A 17,347-nucleotide genomic window follows, 5' to 3' on the forward strand; every position below is an offset into this window, starting at 1 on the left:
GGGGGGGTCCCTGGAACAACATATTTTGAGATGGGTGTCCGCGGCCAAATACATTTTGGGGGTCCTTGACATGAAAAAGTTTGACTGATATAGAAACATACGTTTTTTTTCTGAAAACTGTTAGGATTTAGAAGACATTTTGCAGAATCGGAACCTCAGGCCTCAATGGGTTAAGTGGTTAATGAGACTGAGGAAAATCAAACCCTAATCTGTTGTAAAGATTCACCAGAGACATACAGATGGACGGACAGACGGACTGACAGATAGATGCTGGGGGGGGGGGGGGGCATAATGAAAGAAGGATGGGGGGAGCAGAGATGAGCTCATTTAAGAAAATTCTGTCTCATGCATTTGAAATGTTTTCTTCACAGCCAGTGGCCCCTCTCCTGTCAAAAAATAAGTTTCCCAGACTGACAACTCAACTTCTTTACTCCGTAAACCAGCTTTTATAACCCTGAGGGAGTCACAGTGGATCACTGCACGCTCAAATATTCTGTTTGTTTAAATCTATTTTCTCTCTCATCCTGTGTGTGTGTGTGTGTGTGTGTGTGTGTGTGTGTGTGTGTGTGTGTTTGTAGGTGTGTTTGCCCTGCTGCAGGCCTATGCCTTCCTCCAGTACTTAAAGGACCGTCTGACCAGACAGGAGTTCCAGACTCTATTCTTTCTCGGTGTCGCGATGGCGGCTGGTGTTGTCTTCCTCACTGTCATCTACCTGACATACACAGGTTTGTCTTCAAACTTTTAAACTTATAGTACTGCTGGTTTTCTATCCTACCAGGACCTCTAGTACTGCTGGTTTTCTATCCTACCAGGACCTCTAGTACTGCTGGGTTTCTATCCTACCAGGACCTCTAGTACTGCTGTTTTCTATTCTACCAGTACCTCTAGTACTGCTGTTTTCTATCCTACCAGGACCTCTAGTACTGCTGTTTTCTATCCTACCAGGACCTCTAGTACTGTTGGTTTTCTATCCTAGCAGGACCTCTAGTACTGTTGGTTTTCTATCCTAGCAGGACCTCTAGTACTGCTGGTTTTCTGTCCTAACAGGACATCTAGTACTGCTGGTTTTCTGTCCTACTAAGACCTGCTGGGACACCAAGAAAATGCGGTTAATTTAGAATGAAAACTCAATATGTAAACCCCCTGCAAGGATACCCTTTTAACCAAAATACTGTACATTTATGTATGTTGGCGTGTACACCAGGAGGCAGTGTCACATTCAGCAAACCAGAATTTACAGCAGACAAAGGAAGCAGAAATTCGGTTTTAACCCAGCAAGAGAAATAGATGCAGTCATTGCATCTATTCATTTATTTATCATTTATAGTATTTATCCTCAGGCATTGCCCAAGGTTTCCGCAGTATTCCCTGCTGTTTTCTGTCATCGTTAGGTCTCTATGGTTGTCTCATGTTCCGTTTGTGTGTGTGTGTGTGTGTTGGCCAAACCCCAATCCTACCTTGCTCAACCAAATCAGTGTTTCGTTGACACAAAGGACCGCAGCTTCCCTCTCGAGATTTTGTATGTGTACACATCAGCACACCTGTGGGCTTTTGCGAGCCCCCACCCCTGTCTGTCTGGAACTTTATGTGATCGTTGCTGCAGTCTGACCAGGTCTCTCTTGAGAATGAGATCTCAGGTCTCAATGAATTTATATAAACAAAGGTCAAAACTAAAGAAAAACACCTGCCTCCCAATGCAGAGACACACTAACATATATCTTTGTGGGAGTATGTTCCGGTCTTTACTCTAGTTGTCTAGTAAGAGATTACTTACACCCGGAACACCAGTTAAATAAATGTACCTGTGGTGGAATAGAAAACCAGCAGTCTTCGAGGACCAGGGTTGGAAACCAGTGGTTTAAGCTGACTGTTTTCCAGGGCAGCAGTAGACTGGTCCGCGCTTTACGTCAAATCTGTAGCACTCAGAAATGGTTCCTGTCATCATAAATGTCAATATGTTTATGAAATTATATTGGATGATACTGTCCTACAAGTAGTGGACCAGTGAAAAACGTTTAGATATATCTCCTATCCCCACAAAACAGAGCTGTTCTAACCTGAGTTGACAGCATATTTATGGACGTACGTTTTTGTTATTGTTTTCAAGATTAAATATAAACCCTGTCATAAGCTTTGACATTTAATGACACAAAAGCATATTACAATATGTGCTTATATGTGTGGGTTAAAGCATTATTAAGGATGGGCCTTGCCGTGTCTCTTCTCTTATTTCACTCATGAATATCCCTGCACACAAGTAAACAGAATGTGCTGGACTTTACCGCGGCCACTGATCCCACCAGTAAAACTTCCAGTAAACAGTATTAAGTTTGTACATGCCCCGCTAGCCCCACTGATGTCAATAAATCCTGCATATCTTATTTGACTCTCTGACAATCCCCTTAACGGCTTATCCAGGGCTCTCGTATACAGGAAATGGAGCTCAGCTGTGTAGTAAAACAATATTTGAATACTGCAAATAAAAATAGGATATTGGTATTCGTGGGAGTGCGCTCGTATAGACGACACCCCACTCTGAATCATGCAGAGTACCTGGCTTACTCTACTGTAAGTCATTGTTTATTCCAAACCGTGCAGCGCTGAAGGTCTTTCAGTCGTATGAAATGAAATGTGCTGGAAGTCCAGTTAAATTTATGTTGTGCTTTCAAGTTCAAACAAGTTAATCTCAAAGTGCTTTACAGGGCGACAAAGGACAGGAATACAGGGAACAGCCAAGAATCAAAAAACATGACGCAACTTTAAAAATATGAGGTCAGACTTTGTGTTTGCATCTTTGGCGATGAGAGCAGAGTTCTTACTCGGAGAACCTTATTTGCATGCACAGACATAATGCGCCGCACCATCTAATTTGCTCTTTAAAAGGCTTTTTGTTCCATATATAAGGCAATTTTGGCTATTAAGCACCATCAATAGAATACATTTACTCCTATTGAGGTGAATTCCCTGCTCAGTCATGCTCCTTTATTAGACTGTTTTTCATTCCAAGTTAATCAACCAAGTAGTGACTCCAGAGGTGGTGTTACATGTGTCCCTTAGGAAGCACATGGAGGGTTAGCACCTCATTTAGAAACCTCCTACGCTTCCCCTCTCTCAGCAAAGAGCTCCCCGACTTTTCTTTTTGGCTGAGCCGCGTTGAAGCCGTTGTAAAATACTCTGTAAGACACACCTGTGACTGCAATACATCAGTATCACTGCACTAAAGGAACGGTTTCAAAACATCACAAAGGGGAGTCCTTATACTTGGAGAGAGAAAAAAAAAAACACTGCACTCCTGACAATAGAAAAGGGGCCACGGTGCTAGAAAACTGAAAATATATATAATATAAGAGAGATAAGAGCAGAAGGTTCTGCACACTTGAATCAAAGTTTCTTTGATAAAAACCAAGCTTTCAGTCAGACTACCCGTCAAAGCTCAAAGCACCCTTCACAGTGAAACTAGGCCATACATGAACAAGCAAGTAGGCATCCTAATCTTTAACCACTTAAACCCCAGCATCCTTCTTCTCCTTTCGCAGAAAATAGCAGATCATCAAGCTCGCAACGCGTCGCGCTGCGACGCGTTGCGAGTTTGTTGATCGGCTATTTTCAGCGAAAGCTTTCCCCACAATAACAGAAAACAGAAAATACACTAGTATAGATCCCTGTGGGACTCCTCTCAACCATAATGGGGTTTAAGTGGTTAAGCATGCTTTCCACTGCGTCTACCGTACGTGTCGCTGCGGTTATGCGTTGCTTGGCAACCACTCTGACTGCTACATGTTGCTGAAATACTACTGTACATTGTTTGGTGGAGGAATGATTATTTGTTGTCAATATAAGTTGTGATAACTTATATATACTGTTTGTTGCTGTCTTTATTTTATGTATACTTTTCAGGTATTTGTAGTTACCAGTTAGTGAACGCAATAAGTCATGCAAGGTCGTGGTTCACAGTGATTTTAGTTTTTTAAACAGCTGAGGGGGTTTTTAGACTAAAGCCACAGCCAAAATTGCGTATTGCTTTACGATAAGCCGGAACTAGTTTAATAAGAATTCCGATGGTGATAAGGGATTTCCATTTCCCTCTCACACTCCAGTGTTTACATTTAGAAAAAAAAGGTGATATTGTAATATGGAGCTATCGGAGGAAATGTTCAGTGAAGCACTTGCCCAAACTTAGAACTCATCAAATGGCGTATTTGCACTTCCCACTGACATTTCGTTTCGATCATTGCCTTGACAGACTAGTGAGAGTGGGCGTTATCAACTCCCTCACGTTTGACTCGGGCATCAAAGACCATGTTCCAGGCTTTCTCGCCTTGGAATGGGGTTCATATCCGGGAGAGAGGCTTACATCTCTGGGACTGTGTAGACTGGCTGGTTCTCTGTGAAGGTGCTTACACAGTAAAATGTCTTTGCATTGGCTGAGCCAGCACCTTCCTAAATGGAGAGAGAGGAGGCAGCTCTCTGCCTGGAGCAGAACGCAGTTCAGATGTTCTTCAAATGCTCCGCTGAGTCACAAGTCATTACTTGGACCCAATTTGTTGCAGCATCTTCAACACACCTCCGGTGAAACTATAGCTCAATATGTTATATATAATCTTTTTTTTGTTGTTGTTCAAATTCCCTCATTTTCAAGAACCCAACTTTAAAGGCTAGTGTAAGTTTCAACTTTGTATGTATGAAATGCACAACAATACAGCCAGTAGCAGTGATTGCTGACAATGAAGTGAATGGACTTTCCTCAACAATGCAAGATAAAGATAAGAAATATATATATATATACAAAAGAAATGAGTTTAGGGAGTAGTTTTAGTTTTCAAATACTCTCCCATGGTGGGGATACTAAGCGTTGAGCGCAGCAAAGATCACTTGTCATCTGTAACATGACACCTTAACAGACCTACACCCGGCTCATGTTTGACCACTTGAACCCCAGCATCCGACAAGCTCACAGCGCATCACGCTGCGAGCTTGTCGATTGTCCATTTTCTGAGATTTTATGTAGAGCGAAAACAGAATGGACACTAGTATAGAGCCCTGAGGGACTCCGCTCAACAACGTATGGTGTTTAAGTGGTTAACAGAAACTAGACTGTAGAGTTTCGGGCCACACAAGAAGGTGGTTGGATTGAACACAGTGAAAATTGCCCTAGAATATACAGTACAAGTAAGACGCGCGAACGCTGGAAGCGAACGCAGATTGACTGTGGCTGCTATATTTCAACCACACTGTAGTAGTGCACCCTGCCGCACTCTGGCGGCTGTATACAGGCAGTGCAGCTGCTGCCATTTCAGCACGGAGTTTCGAGTCACATGGGGGCGCGAGCCAATGAGAGCGTGAACACAGGAGACACACACGGACAGAGACACACACACACACACACACAACCCAAGCACGGTGACATAGTAAGCTCCACTAATTAAGAAATATTATATTTGAAATAGTGAAAAATCAACTAAAGTAATTATTAGTGCAAGTTTAATCACATTTCATTTGAATGAAAATAACTTGTGGGGAAAATACATAAAATCTCTAATCTGTGAATCTAATGTGATTCATGTGACCCCTACTTCAGTCAGTGAAGACCAGGGCTGAAAGTGACATACAGTATATTGAGACCAGTATAACTTTGTACAAATATTGGTAATTTGCCAACACATTATTTTGTGAAATAAATGGGTTATATTTCACAGATAGTTATTCTTGTACTATATTAAAATAAAATCATCCTTAACCTTCAAGTTCAATTATTTCTGTGGACTTAATTTTGTTTATGGCCTTCCTGCCCTGGCATTTGGCCTTTGTGCCCTAAAGAAAATGACAACACCAAAGGCCAAGTGGCCTTGCCCCTAAAATGACGAAATTCCAGGCCTGGTTACAAGTTTGTAGATTTGGATTATTATTACAGAACATACATTAACCACTTCAGCCCTACATTTCAGCCTTTTGAAAATAGCAGATCTACAAGCACTTTCATTTGCATTCTATGCTGCTCATGCAGTCCTTTTTCTGTGGACTTTAATTTAAAAAGGTATAAAAAGAGGCTTGTGTCTTGTCATGTCATTATAGGCTACATTATAGGTAAGGTATATGTCTATTTATGAATTGATTAATTTAAGTAAATAAATTGATTCATTAATGTAATGTATAATCCTATCTTATAATTTAAATGTTTGCCCATCTCTGTGTCCCAAAAATAATTTGTGGGCTAATAATAATACAAAATCTAGATTTGTTTTTAAGTAACTAAAAAGTAATATCTAATATGAATATATTACTGTTGCTCAGACAGTAATATGTAACGAAATGTATTACTTTAAAAAGAAGGTAATAAGTAATAGTAATACATTACTAAAATAAAGTAACTTGCCCAACACTGCGTATCTATGACACGTTTAGGTCTGTATGACGACTTTGTAGGTCGATTGTCTCCATCTATGGGGATCTCCATATATAGGCTAGTGCTGGCAAATATGCCCTGAATGTTTTCTACAGTTATAAATATGTAATTTACTTTATTTTTATTTTTTGTTTTTGTTTGTCTTTAAGTACATGTAAATGTCTGTCTTTTATGTTTTGTTTTATTTTATAAAATGACAAGAGTAGCTGTCTTAAAAGTATCCTCAATAAAAACGAAGTTATAAGAAAAAAAGAAATAAGGCAATTTGATGAGGCTGACCGAACCGCTTAGCCAGGGCCGCCATAGTTCTCGAGTGATGAAGCTGTGTATGATTCCGCCACCAAACAGACCTCTTCCAGCTTCAGATGGTCACGTAGGATGCGGAACTTGAACTTCTCTGGGGTGTTGGGAGGGAAGGCATCCTCCAGATAGAAGGTAGAATCTGGTGTACGCTGCTCGTTTACTCAGTGGAAGTGAAAGGGGACTTGAGGTGGAACGGGTGACATCTACCAAATGCCCAGGCACGTGTAACAAGGTTACAATTATAGTTTTATTTTCATGGTTGAAAGAAAGTCCACCAACTAACTACTGAATGGTCTTTATTTTACTACATTCAGTCAATGTTTATTTTTCATTACAACTGTTGATACCTGTACAGAGTACTGTCTCTTTAAGATTTCACTGCAGTCGAGAGTTAATGACATCACAGCTGCGCGCCCCTCTCAGTTCATGCTGGATCCACTGAGAGGAGGTACGCTGTTTGTTTGCTCCGTCAGAGTTGACGTTTTTATTTTTCGTCAGAGTCCGAGTTCTTCTTTTCTAATTTTTTTTCTTTTCTTGGTTTGTCAGTGTAGCTCTGCCATCTACACTGACAGAGCCAGGCTTAAACGAGCCAGTTAGACTGACAGAGCCAGGCACAACCGCTACACACGCATTGATGGGGTCATATCTTTGGTCACCGTCGAGGGGGTGGGTCTCTGCTCGCGTGATGATCTTCGTATGTCTGTCGTACAGGAGGAAAGCGCTGTACAGCAGCAGACCCCAGCAGTAGACCCCAGCTCCAAACGCTGAGGTGGGGGGTGTGATATATGGTACTCTGTGTTCGACTAAGAGTACTGCACTAACCTGTTCTATGATCGACTGCTCATGTCTGTTGATTCATTCCCCTACGTTCTCAGTAAAACTGAAGCTGCTGCTACAAACTGCTCGCAAGTGTGTTGTCCAGTTATTATCTTAAAGAACCCATTCAAAACTATAACATGGTGTCAGAAGTGGCCGGATCTTCACTCGATGCACGTCGATCTCACAGAGAGTTATAAAAACCCAGCGGATTTGCGGAGCGAGCGAGTGAGGAACGCTTTGTTGTTGCTAACGCTAGCATTAGCATGGAGCAGCTCAAACCACCGTCATCGCTGCTACTCACTGGAAACCTGGCCGAGAATTGGCGCAGGTGGGAACAGCGTTTTCAACTGTATATGACAGCCACTGGAGCAATCGAAAAAGATGAAAAGATTAAAGTTGCCATACTGTTACACACTATTGGAGAAGATGCTTTGGATTTATTCAATACGTTTACATTTGCTGATGGAGAGGATGAGAAAATGGATGAAATCATCAAGGCATTTGAAAAGTATTGCAGCCCACAGAAAAATGTTGTTTTTGAACGGCACCAGTTCTGGTCTCATGCTATGGCAGATGGGATAACAGTGGACAAGTTTGTCACAGAACTGCGCCAGAAGAGCAAAAACTGTGAGTTTGTAATAAGTGACACTGAAATGATAAGAGACAAGTTGGTATTCAGCTTGAATAATGCCTCTCTGAAAGAAAGGCTACTAAGGGAGAAGGATTTAACCCTTGAGAAAGCAGTAGGCTTGTGCAGAGCATCAGAAGCTGCAAGGAGCCAGATGCAAGCTATGCAAACAACACATGCTGTGGGTGAATCACATGTGCAAGCCATGAATAGAGCTCCAGCACACACAGAGAAAGGAACACCTTACCAATACAGAAAGACAGAAAAGAAAAACAGAGAGTGGAGTGCACAATGCAACAAGTGTGGGAGGACACATGAACCGCGCCAGTGTCCTGCTTATGGTGCTGCATGCCACAAATGTAACAAGCAAAACCATTTTGCGAAGATGTGTGCCACACCAACTGACAGGACCGGCACCCCAACCAACAGAACAGTGACAAGACGTGGTGTCCACGACCTAGAGGTAGAGACAGAGATAGACTCACTGTTTATAGGTACTGTGTCATGTGTGGAAGTGAATGCAGTCACTGAAAGTAAAGACACGGCATGGTACACTATGGCCAGTGTTATGAATGTCCCGGTCAAATTCAAGATTGACACAGGAGCGGATGGAAACGTGCTGCCTATGTCCATTGTAGAGACATTCCCAGGTCGCATCCAGCTACAGCCCACAAGAACAGTGCTGGTGGCTTATGGAGGGAACCGTCTGAGACCTGAAGGTACTGTGTCACTGATGTGTGAAACTGCTAAGGCTAAAGCCAAGCTTGATTTCTACGTGATCAACCAGTCAGCCGTGCCAATCATGGGCAGAGAGGCAAGTGAGGTACTGCGGCTTGTGAAACGAATTGATGCACTTGAGAGGAGACTTCCAGCCACAACACAGGAGCTGAGGAGAACTCCAGCCACAAAAGAGGAGTTGTTGGAGATGTATCCATCAGTCTTCAGCGGGCTGGGTGAGTTCCCAGGTGTACATCACATACACACTGACCCCAAAGTTACACCTGTGGTGCATGGGTGCAGGAAAATTCCTCTTGCTGTCATGGACAGGCTGAAAGTCACACTGCGACACCTAGTGGAAGCAGATGTAATAACCCCTGTAAATGACCCAACAGAATGGGTGAGCAGTTTGATGATCACAGAAAAAAAGAACGGATCACTAAGGGTGTGCTTGGACCCTCGTGATCTGAACAAGGCCATAAAGAGGCAACATTACTCTATTCCCACTCCAGAAGATGTCCGCTGCAAACTTGCAGGGAAATCCATCTTCACCATTCTGGATGAGAAGGACGGATATTGGCAGGTGAAGCTGGATGGGCCATCATCTGAGCTGTGCACATTCAACACACCATGGGGCCGGTACCGCTTTAAGAGACTGCCATTTGGCATTAAGTCAGCCAGCGAAGTGTTTCAGCAGAAGAACTGTGAGACCTTCGGCAACATTGAAGGTGTACATGTCATAGCAGATGACATGATAATCGCCGCATCATCAGACCAGGAGCACGCTGAAATCCTCCAGCAAGTCATGAAGAGGGCACAAGCTGCCAATGTCAAATTCAACAAGGACAAAATCCAATTCAAAGTCAACACAGTGAGGTACATGGGCCACATCATCACACCAGAGGGTGTTAAACCAGATGATGCAAAGGTGACAGCCATCGCCAACATGCCGGCACCAGAGGACAAGAAAGGTTTACAGAGACTGTTAGGCATGACAAGATACTTAGCCCAATACATTCCAGGGGAAGCTACAATAACAGCACCTCTGAGACAGCTGCTGAGGAAGGATGCAGCATGGCAGTGGGCCCATGAACATAATGCAGCACTGGAAAGCCTGAAGGTTGCTCTCATTCGAGCCCCAAGTCTCAAGTTTTATGACCAGCACAAACCCTTGATAATCCAAGCAGATGCATCCAAAGATGGACTGGGGGCGTGTCTTCTACAGGAAAGCTGCCCGCTGAGCTATGCCTCCCGAGCATTGTCAGACACAGAGAAAAACTATGCTCAAATAGAAAAAGAGCTGTTGGCAATTGTGTTTGCAGCCAAGCGGTTCCACCAATACATATATGGGAAGACAGTGAGTGTGCAGTCAGATCACAAGCCTCTTGAAGTCATCTTTAAGAAACATATGAGCAAAGCACCTGCTAGATTGCAGCGGATGCTTCTCCAGTTGCAATGCTATGATCTCGAGATTGTGTACACTCCAGGAAAAGACATGCATGTTGCCGACACACTCTCTCGTGCAGTGGTGAAAGGGCGAGTTGATGACCTCACTGAGAACCTGTTCGAGGAGAAAGTGGTGTACGCGATGGAGGCCACAGATGCGTTGAGTGAAAACATGCTCAAGCAACTCCAGGAAGCAACTGCAGCAGACAAAGTGTTACAGGCAGTGATGCAAGCACACCAGAAGGGCTGGCCAGAGAGAAGACAACGCTGCGACAGCATATTGCACCAATACTGGCCGATGCGTCACACATTGAGCATCAGAGATGGTGTAGTAATGACGACAGACAAGATCATCATTCCTCAAAGCATGAGAGCAGTCATCATGGACAAATTACACCTTGCACACCAAGGTATCCAGCGAATGAAAGCCCATGCCAGGAAGGTCCTGTACTGGCCAGGAATGGCACAAGACATAGAGAAGAAGGTAGAAATGAAGAACCTCTCCAGTCACATGAGATACCAGAACTGCCATGGTTGAAACTGGGGACTGACATATTTGAGCTGCATGGACAACCCTATCTCGTGATTGTAGACTACCTGACTAAGTACCCAGAAGTGCTAAACCTACCAGACAAGACTGCCCACTCAGTCATACAAAAGATGAAGTCAGTCTTCGCCAGACATGGGATCCCCAAAGAGTTGGTGAGTGATCATGTGCCTTTTGCAAGCTGTGAGATGCAGAAGTTTGCTGCAGAATGGGGCATCAAGCTCACACACTCTAGCCCAGGATACCCACAGTCCAATGGACTTGCAGAGAACATGGTCAAAATTGTGAAACGTGCACTTAAGAAAGCAGCACAAACAGGGACTGACCCACATCTGGCTTTACTGTCATTGAGAAACACACCGGTGACAGGCCTAGATGTCTCCCCAGCACAGATGTTAATGGGACGTGTCCTGAGAAGCCCACTGCCGTGCACTAGTGCAGTGTTGCAACCCTTCACCCCAAGTAACATCCACGACAGACTCCAACACCTGCAGACACAACGGGAGCAGTACTACAATGTGGGAGCCAAACCACTACCTGAACTGACTCCTGGAACCACAGTACACATGAAGACAAGGCAAGGCTGGAAACCTGCTGTCGTGTTGAGCAAGAGAGGAGAGCCACGCTCTTACAGTGTGGAATCACCGGCAGGCGTGATCTTCAGAAGGAACAGACGTCACCTGAGGACAATTCATCCAAGTCTGCTTGAGAATGCTGATCCTGAGTCCGTCGACCAGCCAGAGACTCTGCGGGACGAGCTACCTACTTCTGAGGCCCAGCAGAACCAGGCCTCCCAGTCCAGCTCGGGCGACTCCCCTACACACCGCACCAGATCTGGGAGAGCTGTTGTTCCACCTGTAAGGTACAGAGACTATGTCACGAGCCAACGCTGAAAGTTGAGCTCCACCGGTGGGCCATGTTCTGGAACCTCTGGCCCCACACGAACAATGACTTTTGCACACTGAGTGTTGTTTACTTCTATTATTGCCAAGTCCTATTTTGTTACCTATGTCTGCTAAGTTATAAGCTAAAAGGAAAAAAAAAAAAAAGAAAAGAAGGTGGAATATCTGTGAAGGGAAATGTGAATGCATTTTACATTGTTTTTTGTTTGTCAGCTATTTGGGAAGAGAGATTGAATGATTTTGCTAATTCTTGTTCAGCATTTCAAAAGTTAATATTTTCCTTAAGAAAGGAGGATGTGATATATGGTACTCTGTGTTCGACTAAGAGTACTGCACTAACCTGTTCTATGATCGACTGCTCATGTCTGTTGATTCATTCCCCTACGTTCTCAGTAAAACTGAAGCTGCTGCTACAAACTGCTCGCAAGTGTGTTGTCCAGTTATTATCTTAAAGAACCCATTCAAAACTATAACAGGGGGGCGGGAACATCGATCCAATGGCGGAGCCGAAGATCACTCCGAAACAAACACCCAGGGGGGCACACATGGCCACTGTGGAAAGGCCACCCACCATGCCCGTCGTGTACCAAGCGGCCCTCATCATCAGGGGTCCTCCCAGAAGAGTGAGGGGGGCGATGATGGCGCCCATTATACCTGCATGGAACATCCAGGCAAGATACTTAGGCATCGGACTCTGATCATATGAAATGGACCTGACCAGCTGGCCAGCTCCAATCATGGCAACACACTTAGCTAACATTGCCAGCCCATGAGAGCTCATCATCAGGCCCATGAGAGCTGGAGTCCTGCTCACTGCAACAGCTGACAGGGCTGTCATTCCAACACTGCCGGCGAAATACATGTAGGTGGAGTGGATTCTGTCCTCGACGTACTGGGGCCAGAGCACTGCTTTGTCAATGGCACCGATCTCATTAGACATGCCCAGTCCATAGTAACACAGCGCACCAAGGCCTACAGCTGCACCCCCAGCCAGTATCATTACTGAGATGCCGTCGATTCTAATAGCGGTATCTGGGACTGGCTCGAACGCTGCTTCTTTGAGCTGGTCTTTGGTGGTCCTCCCCCGACGGAAGCCGAATCTGGCCTTTGTGGAATAACCCTGATGAGGCTTTAGCAGGGGTGGACAAGCCTTCAGGGTGGAACTTCTCAGGGCCGCCGCCGCCAGGGTGCCACCGTGTGTCAGCATGGGGCGCAGCCCAGCCACCCCGGGGAGACTCCTCAGGCATGTCAGCCTCGCCACCAACATGGTCAATGATCAATATGCTGCTATCAAAATGTATAAATTGTATACAAATCCTTTGGAAATAGCAGATCTACATATCGACTGATTCTTTAACCAGATCCAAAGCCACTATGAGAATTATATCTTAGGCTGTGTAAACAAACTATTGATGAATCTGATGCTTGGCTCTCTGGAAGAAGTTAATGTCTCTCTGGGTCGCTGCTCTAACTGCCCTCAACCAAGGCCTTTCTATACGGTCCTAATGTCACTACGATGATGTCAGGTAGTGTCAGGCATCTCCATATATGGAGCGGGCTATCTCCGCTATGCCCGAATCGGGAACTATGACATCAGCCCTAGACGTTTCGGCTATCTCCATACATGGAGCTCCGGGAGGGGTTCTCTGATGTCAGAGCTAGGTATGCCAGGTATCTCCATGTATAGCCGTCTAGGAGATTCTATGATGTCAGACTTGGGGAGGTTGGTTGTCTCCATCTATGGGGATCTCCATCTATGGGAAGGTTAGGATCGCATAGGTCACTAGAGGTCGGGACTGAAGGGGTCATTCATCCCCTTATATAGGTTTCTGGGCATCCTGCCATGATCCACCTTGCGGTGTTATCCATCTATGGCTAATACTGGCAAATATGCCCTGAATGTTCTTTACACCCACGGCAGGTAGATCAAACAGTGGAGAGTCTTTAACATAATTGAATCCTCAGATTTTCTTGCAAGACTAAAGCATTGAAATAGGCCTAACCAATAGATATAGAAAAAAACAGACACGGTTCTTCACGATACTGTACATAAAAAGTGAGTCATTAGATTAGAATGGTTATTTTGGGACTGCGTGTCCCTTTTTTTTTTAACTTAAGTACAGTAAATGAGTAAATGTACTTAGTTACTTTACACCACTGTCATCTGGTTACATTTGTACAATTTTGAGGTATTTTTACTTTACTGGAGTACTTCTACTCCAGTACACCTCTGAGGCAAATATTGTACTTTTACTCCACTACAATTTTTTGAAAACCTGAGTTACTAGTTTTGATTATTATTACAAAAACACATTAACCACTTCAGTCCTATATACCTTTCGGCCATTTGAAAATAGCAGATCTACAAGCTATGTAGATCGGCTATTTTCAAAAGATTTTGTTATACATTTTGAACTTCTGAAATGGGTAAAACTTCTGCACAATGAGTACTTTTACTTTAGGTACTTTAAGTTGGTATTTTGATACCAATACTTTTTGTGCTTTTACTTTGAATTCCGGACTTTTACTTGTAACAGAGTACTTCTACATTGCAGTATTGATACTTTTTCTTAAGTAAAACATGTGAGTACTTTTACCACAAGTAAGACGCGCGAACGCTGGAAGCGAACGCAGCTCGAAAATATTGTGTATTTACGGACTTGTAATCCGTGTTATTTCACTGTGATGGGGAGAGAACTGTGTGTGTGTGTGTGTGCGTGTGTGTGTGTGTGTGTGTGTGTGTGTGTGTGGTGCATTTAAATCAGAGCATTGTCTAAATTCCTGCACTCTGGCGCCCTCTACATAGGTAGTGCATGCACACAGACAGACACACAGACAGACAGACACACAACCTGAGCAGGGTTACATAGTAAGCTCCACTTGGTCGGAGGCGCGGCTTCGCCACGCCTCCTTCCGCGTTCGCAATTAGTATTTTCAAAGATGATGAATAGTCTTAAGGGAGCCATGAAAACTCTCCCCTTTCTCCTTCCTTCAGGCAAGTTATTTTTTTGTGCATCATTTCTAGTCCTGGGTCAAGATGGGGGAGACAATTCTTCATTATTTGTTCGGGCACTTTTCCCTTTGGTTTTCATTATGCACTAATCATTTATGCATTTAAACTGAGGCCGCTCTCACCCTCTATCTCTCTGTCTCGCCCTGTGTCTCTATTGATTTGTGTTTCTTCATTTAGGTTACATCGCTCCGTGGAGTGGGCGTTTCTACTCGCTCTGGGACACCGGGTAAGCCTCGCTGACCTTCACGACCCCTCGCCGTCAATAGAACATTTGTTCAATTGAGTGTGTGCATGTGTGTTTCTAAGAGGCCTTTAGAAGCCTCTCTGCACGGCCCCAGTGGAGAACGCACGAAGAGAAACAGTTAGCAACGGATGTCTTAACAGTCATACATACATACCGTATTGTTATTCTCCATATGAGCTGTAGAGTGCAGTCAACAGAACACGCTAAAACCTGAAAATGGAGTCTTTAAGGGCTTCTTCTCAATCGTAAATGAAGGACCCCGAGAAGAAGGTTCTCTGGGGAATCACGTTCAAGTATTCACAAACCCTAGCAGGACTTTCACATACCACTAACATACAGTACAAGGGGCTCTACAGGGGGTCCTCAAGAGATTCTTATTTCTCATTAGAAACCTTTTGGGGGCTTTCTGTGGTTTCACAGAAGATCCACCATTGAACACCTTGTTTCTAAGAGTGTGAAGACATTATCAATCCAATCTCCTGTTTGCTGACTGAAGCAGCTTCGGCATGTTTTTTTTTCTTCTTTTTCTTCTGATAGGCTGTATCTCTCTTGCTGTGTTTGCCCTTTCACAGCGGTAATCACTGCACACTTTAAAAAGAAATATTTAAAACATGACTCACCAGCAAATAAACACAAGCATGCAAAAATAGGAAAACCTAGTGCTACTGAACTCTGGTTCTAGGTTTATTAATATTTCATAGGGGGTGTAGGGGATGAGTTGGGATCTTACAACATTTTTCTCCATTTTTAAATTTAAATTCCACTCAAGTAGGAATGTGCGATTTATAATTTGTCTTAGCAAAGCATACTCTCATTCTAATTTAAATCAAACTGCTCTATAGTATGCTATTTTACTTATTTCTATTATCTCTCCTTCTCCTCCCATGATCTTCTATTTTCTCTCTCCCTCTCTCCACACTTCCCTCCCAACAAACTGTCCTACCTCCCATTCTCTACTCTTTCCTCTCCTCTCCACCCCTCTCTCTCTCTCCACTGTCTCTCCATCTCTCCCTCTACTCTGTCTCTTCCTCCAGCTATGCTAAGATCCACATCCCCATCATAGCGTCTGTGTCGGAGCATCAACCGACTACCTGGGTCTCCTTCTTCTTTGATCTCCACATCCTGGTGTGCACCTTCCCAGCAGGCCTCTGGTTCTGCATCAAGAACATTAATGACGAGCGAGTCTTTGGTATTCAAATTATCATTGTTTTCATTGATGTTGCTGTTTTATGTGTATCTTTTTAATGCTGGGGACTCTTAGACTATTTTTGTTATTATCGTTTTCACTATTGTTATTAGTTTTATTGAATGCTGCGGACATTTGAAGTCTACAGTATAAAGGTTATTATATTTTTAAAAAATTATAAATTTTTAAGTTTGTTATGCCAGTATGTCACCAATATAATGTAATGAGGATCTTTCATTGATTAATAATATTTCCATGTGTGCGTTGCAAATAGTATTTTTATTGATAATTGATTTGCCAACATAATTTAATGTAATTTGTTTGTGTTAAATTGACAAATGAAACAGCAGAATTGGAAAACGCTTAATTACCAACTATTTGTAGCATGAAACAAAACTCATGAATACTGACAAAGCAAATTAATAATTGAACTCTCATTAATGCAATAGAACATGTACAGTAGAACACCCCATGTCTGCACTTGGTCCCCTCCTTTTTTCGCTCTACACCAAATGACTGACAAAAATAGCCCCGAGCTACAAGCACGATCTACATAACACGTCGCAACGCAATGCGTTGTGACCTTGTAGATCTGCTATTTTTTGCTGAATGTTCACCCATTTTCTCTGAATGTTCGCCTTTTATTATGATGTCAGGCCCAGAATAGGGACGCTAGCTAGGGCTCGTGCGGTTAGACAGCAGGTATGTAAGACTCACTGTTGGGCCAGTACCATAGGTATTATTAACAGCAAGCTTAGGAACATGTGGTTAACAGTAAGCTTAGGAACATGTGGTTAATCTCTCTAACTGCACCTCAGAACCTACTGAGCCCTCTCAGTACAGAGAAACTACACTAAGGAGAGAGCTTTCCTCACGGTCATGTTTCACAATAATGCGGCCCTGGAAGCAGGGAATAGCGGCGGCTCTGTGTCCCTGTGTGTCCACCAGACTCCACCAGACACTTACGTTATTGATCCTCTACGCACCTGTCGACTCGGGTCTAAGCTTTCAAGGACAGGGACGCAACAGTGAGTCACGTACACAAGAGGGTCACGTAAACTGACCTGCATCGATTATGGCCTGCCTGTTTTTGTATTGCTTTTACAGCGCTCATTTAAAAATAACAGCCTCTTTTTAAT

The 17,347-nt window shown here is 43.6% G+C and overlaps 2 protein-coding genes across 2 annotated transcripts in view; one reads left to right on the top strand and one right to left on the bottom strand.

The window, feature by feature from the left end:
* LOC308095219 (dolichyl-diphosphooligosaccharide--protein glycosyltransferase subunit STT3B) overlaps window positions 1–17,347 on the top strand; it is a 143,996-nt gene that overhangs the window by 109,013 nt on the left and 17,636 nt on the right. Inside the window, exons 7-9 of the mRNA XM_080442192.1 lie at window positions 579–725; window positions 14,956–15,004; window positions 16,057–16,211. Of these exons, the coding sequence (XP_080298318.1) occupies window positions 579–725; window positions 14,956–15,004; window positions 16,057–16,211 (351 nt within the window). The remainder of the gene's footprint in view (window positions 1–578; window positions 726–14,955; window positions 15,005–16,056; window positions 16,212–17,347) is intronic.
* LOC308094846 (growth hormone-inducible transmembrane protein-like) lies at window positions 12,214–13,052 on the bottom strand (the record flags this gene model as incomplete). The annotated part of the gene is made up of 1 exon (XM_080441672.1): window positions 12,214–13,052. Exon 1 carries the CDS (start codon window positions 13,030–13,032, stop codon window positions 12,214–12,216), a length of 819 nt encoding a protein of 272 aa, XP_080297798.1. The 5' UTR covers window positions 13,033–13,052.

This window comes from Gymnoscopelus braueri, assembly GCF_963280865.1.
Source record: "Gymnoscopelus braueri genome assembly, chromosome: 11".
NCBI lineage: Eukaryota > Metazoa > Chordata > Actinopteri > Myctophiformes > Myctophidae > Gymnoscopelus > Gymnoscopelus braueri.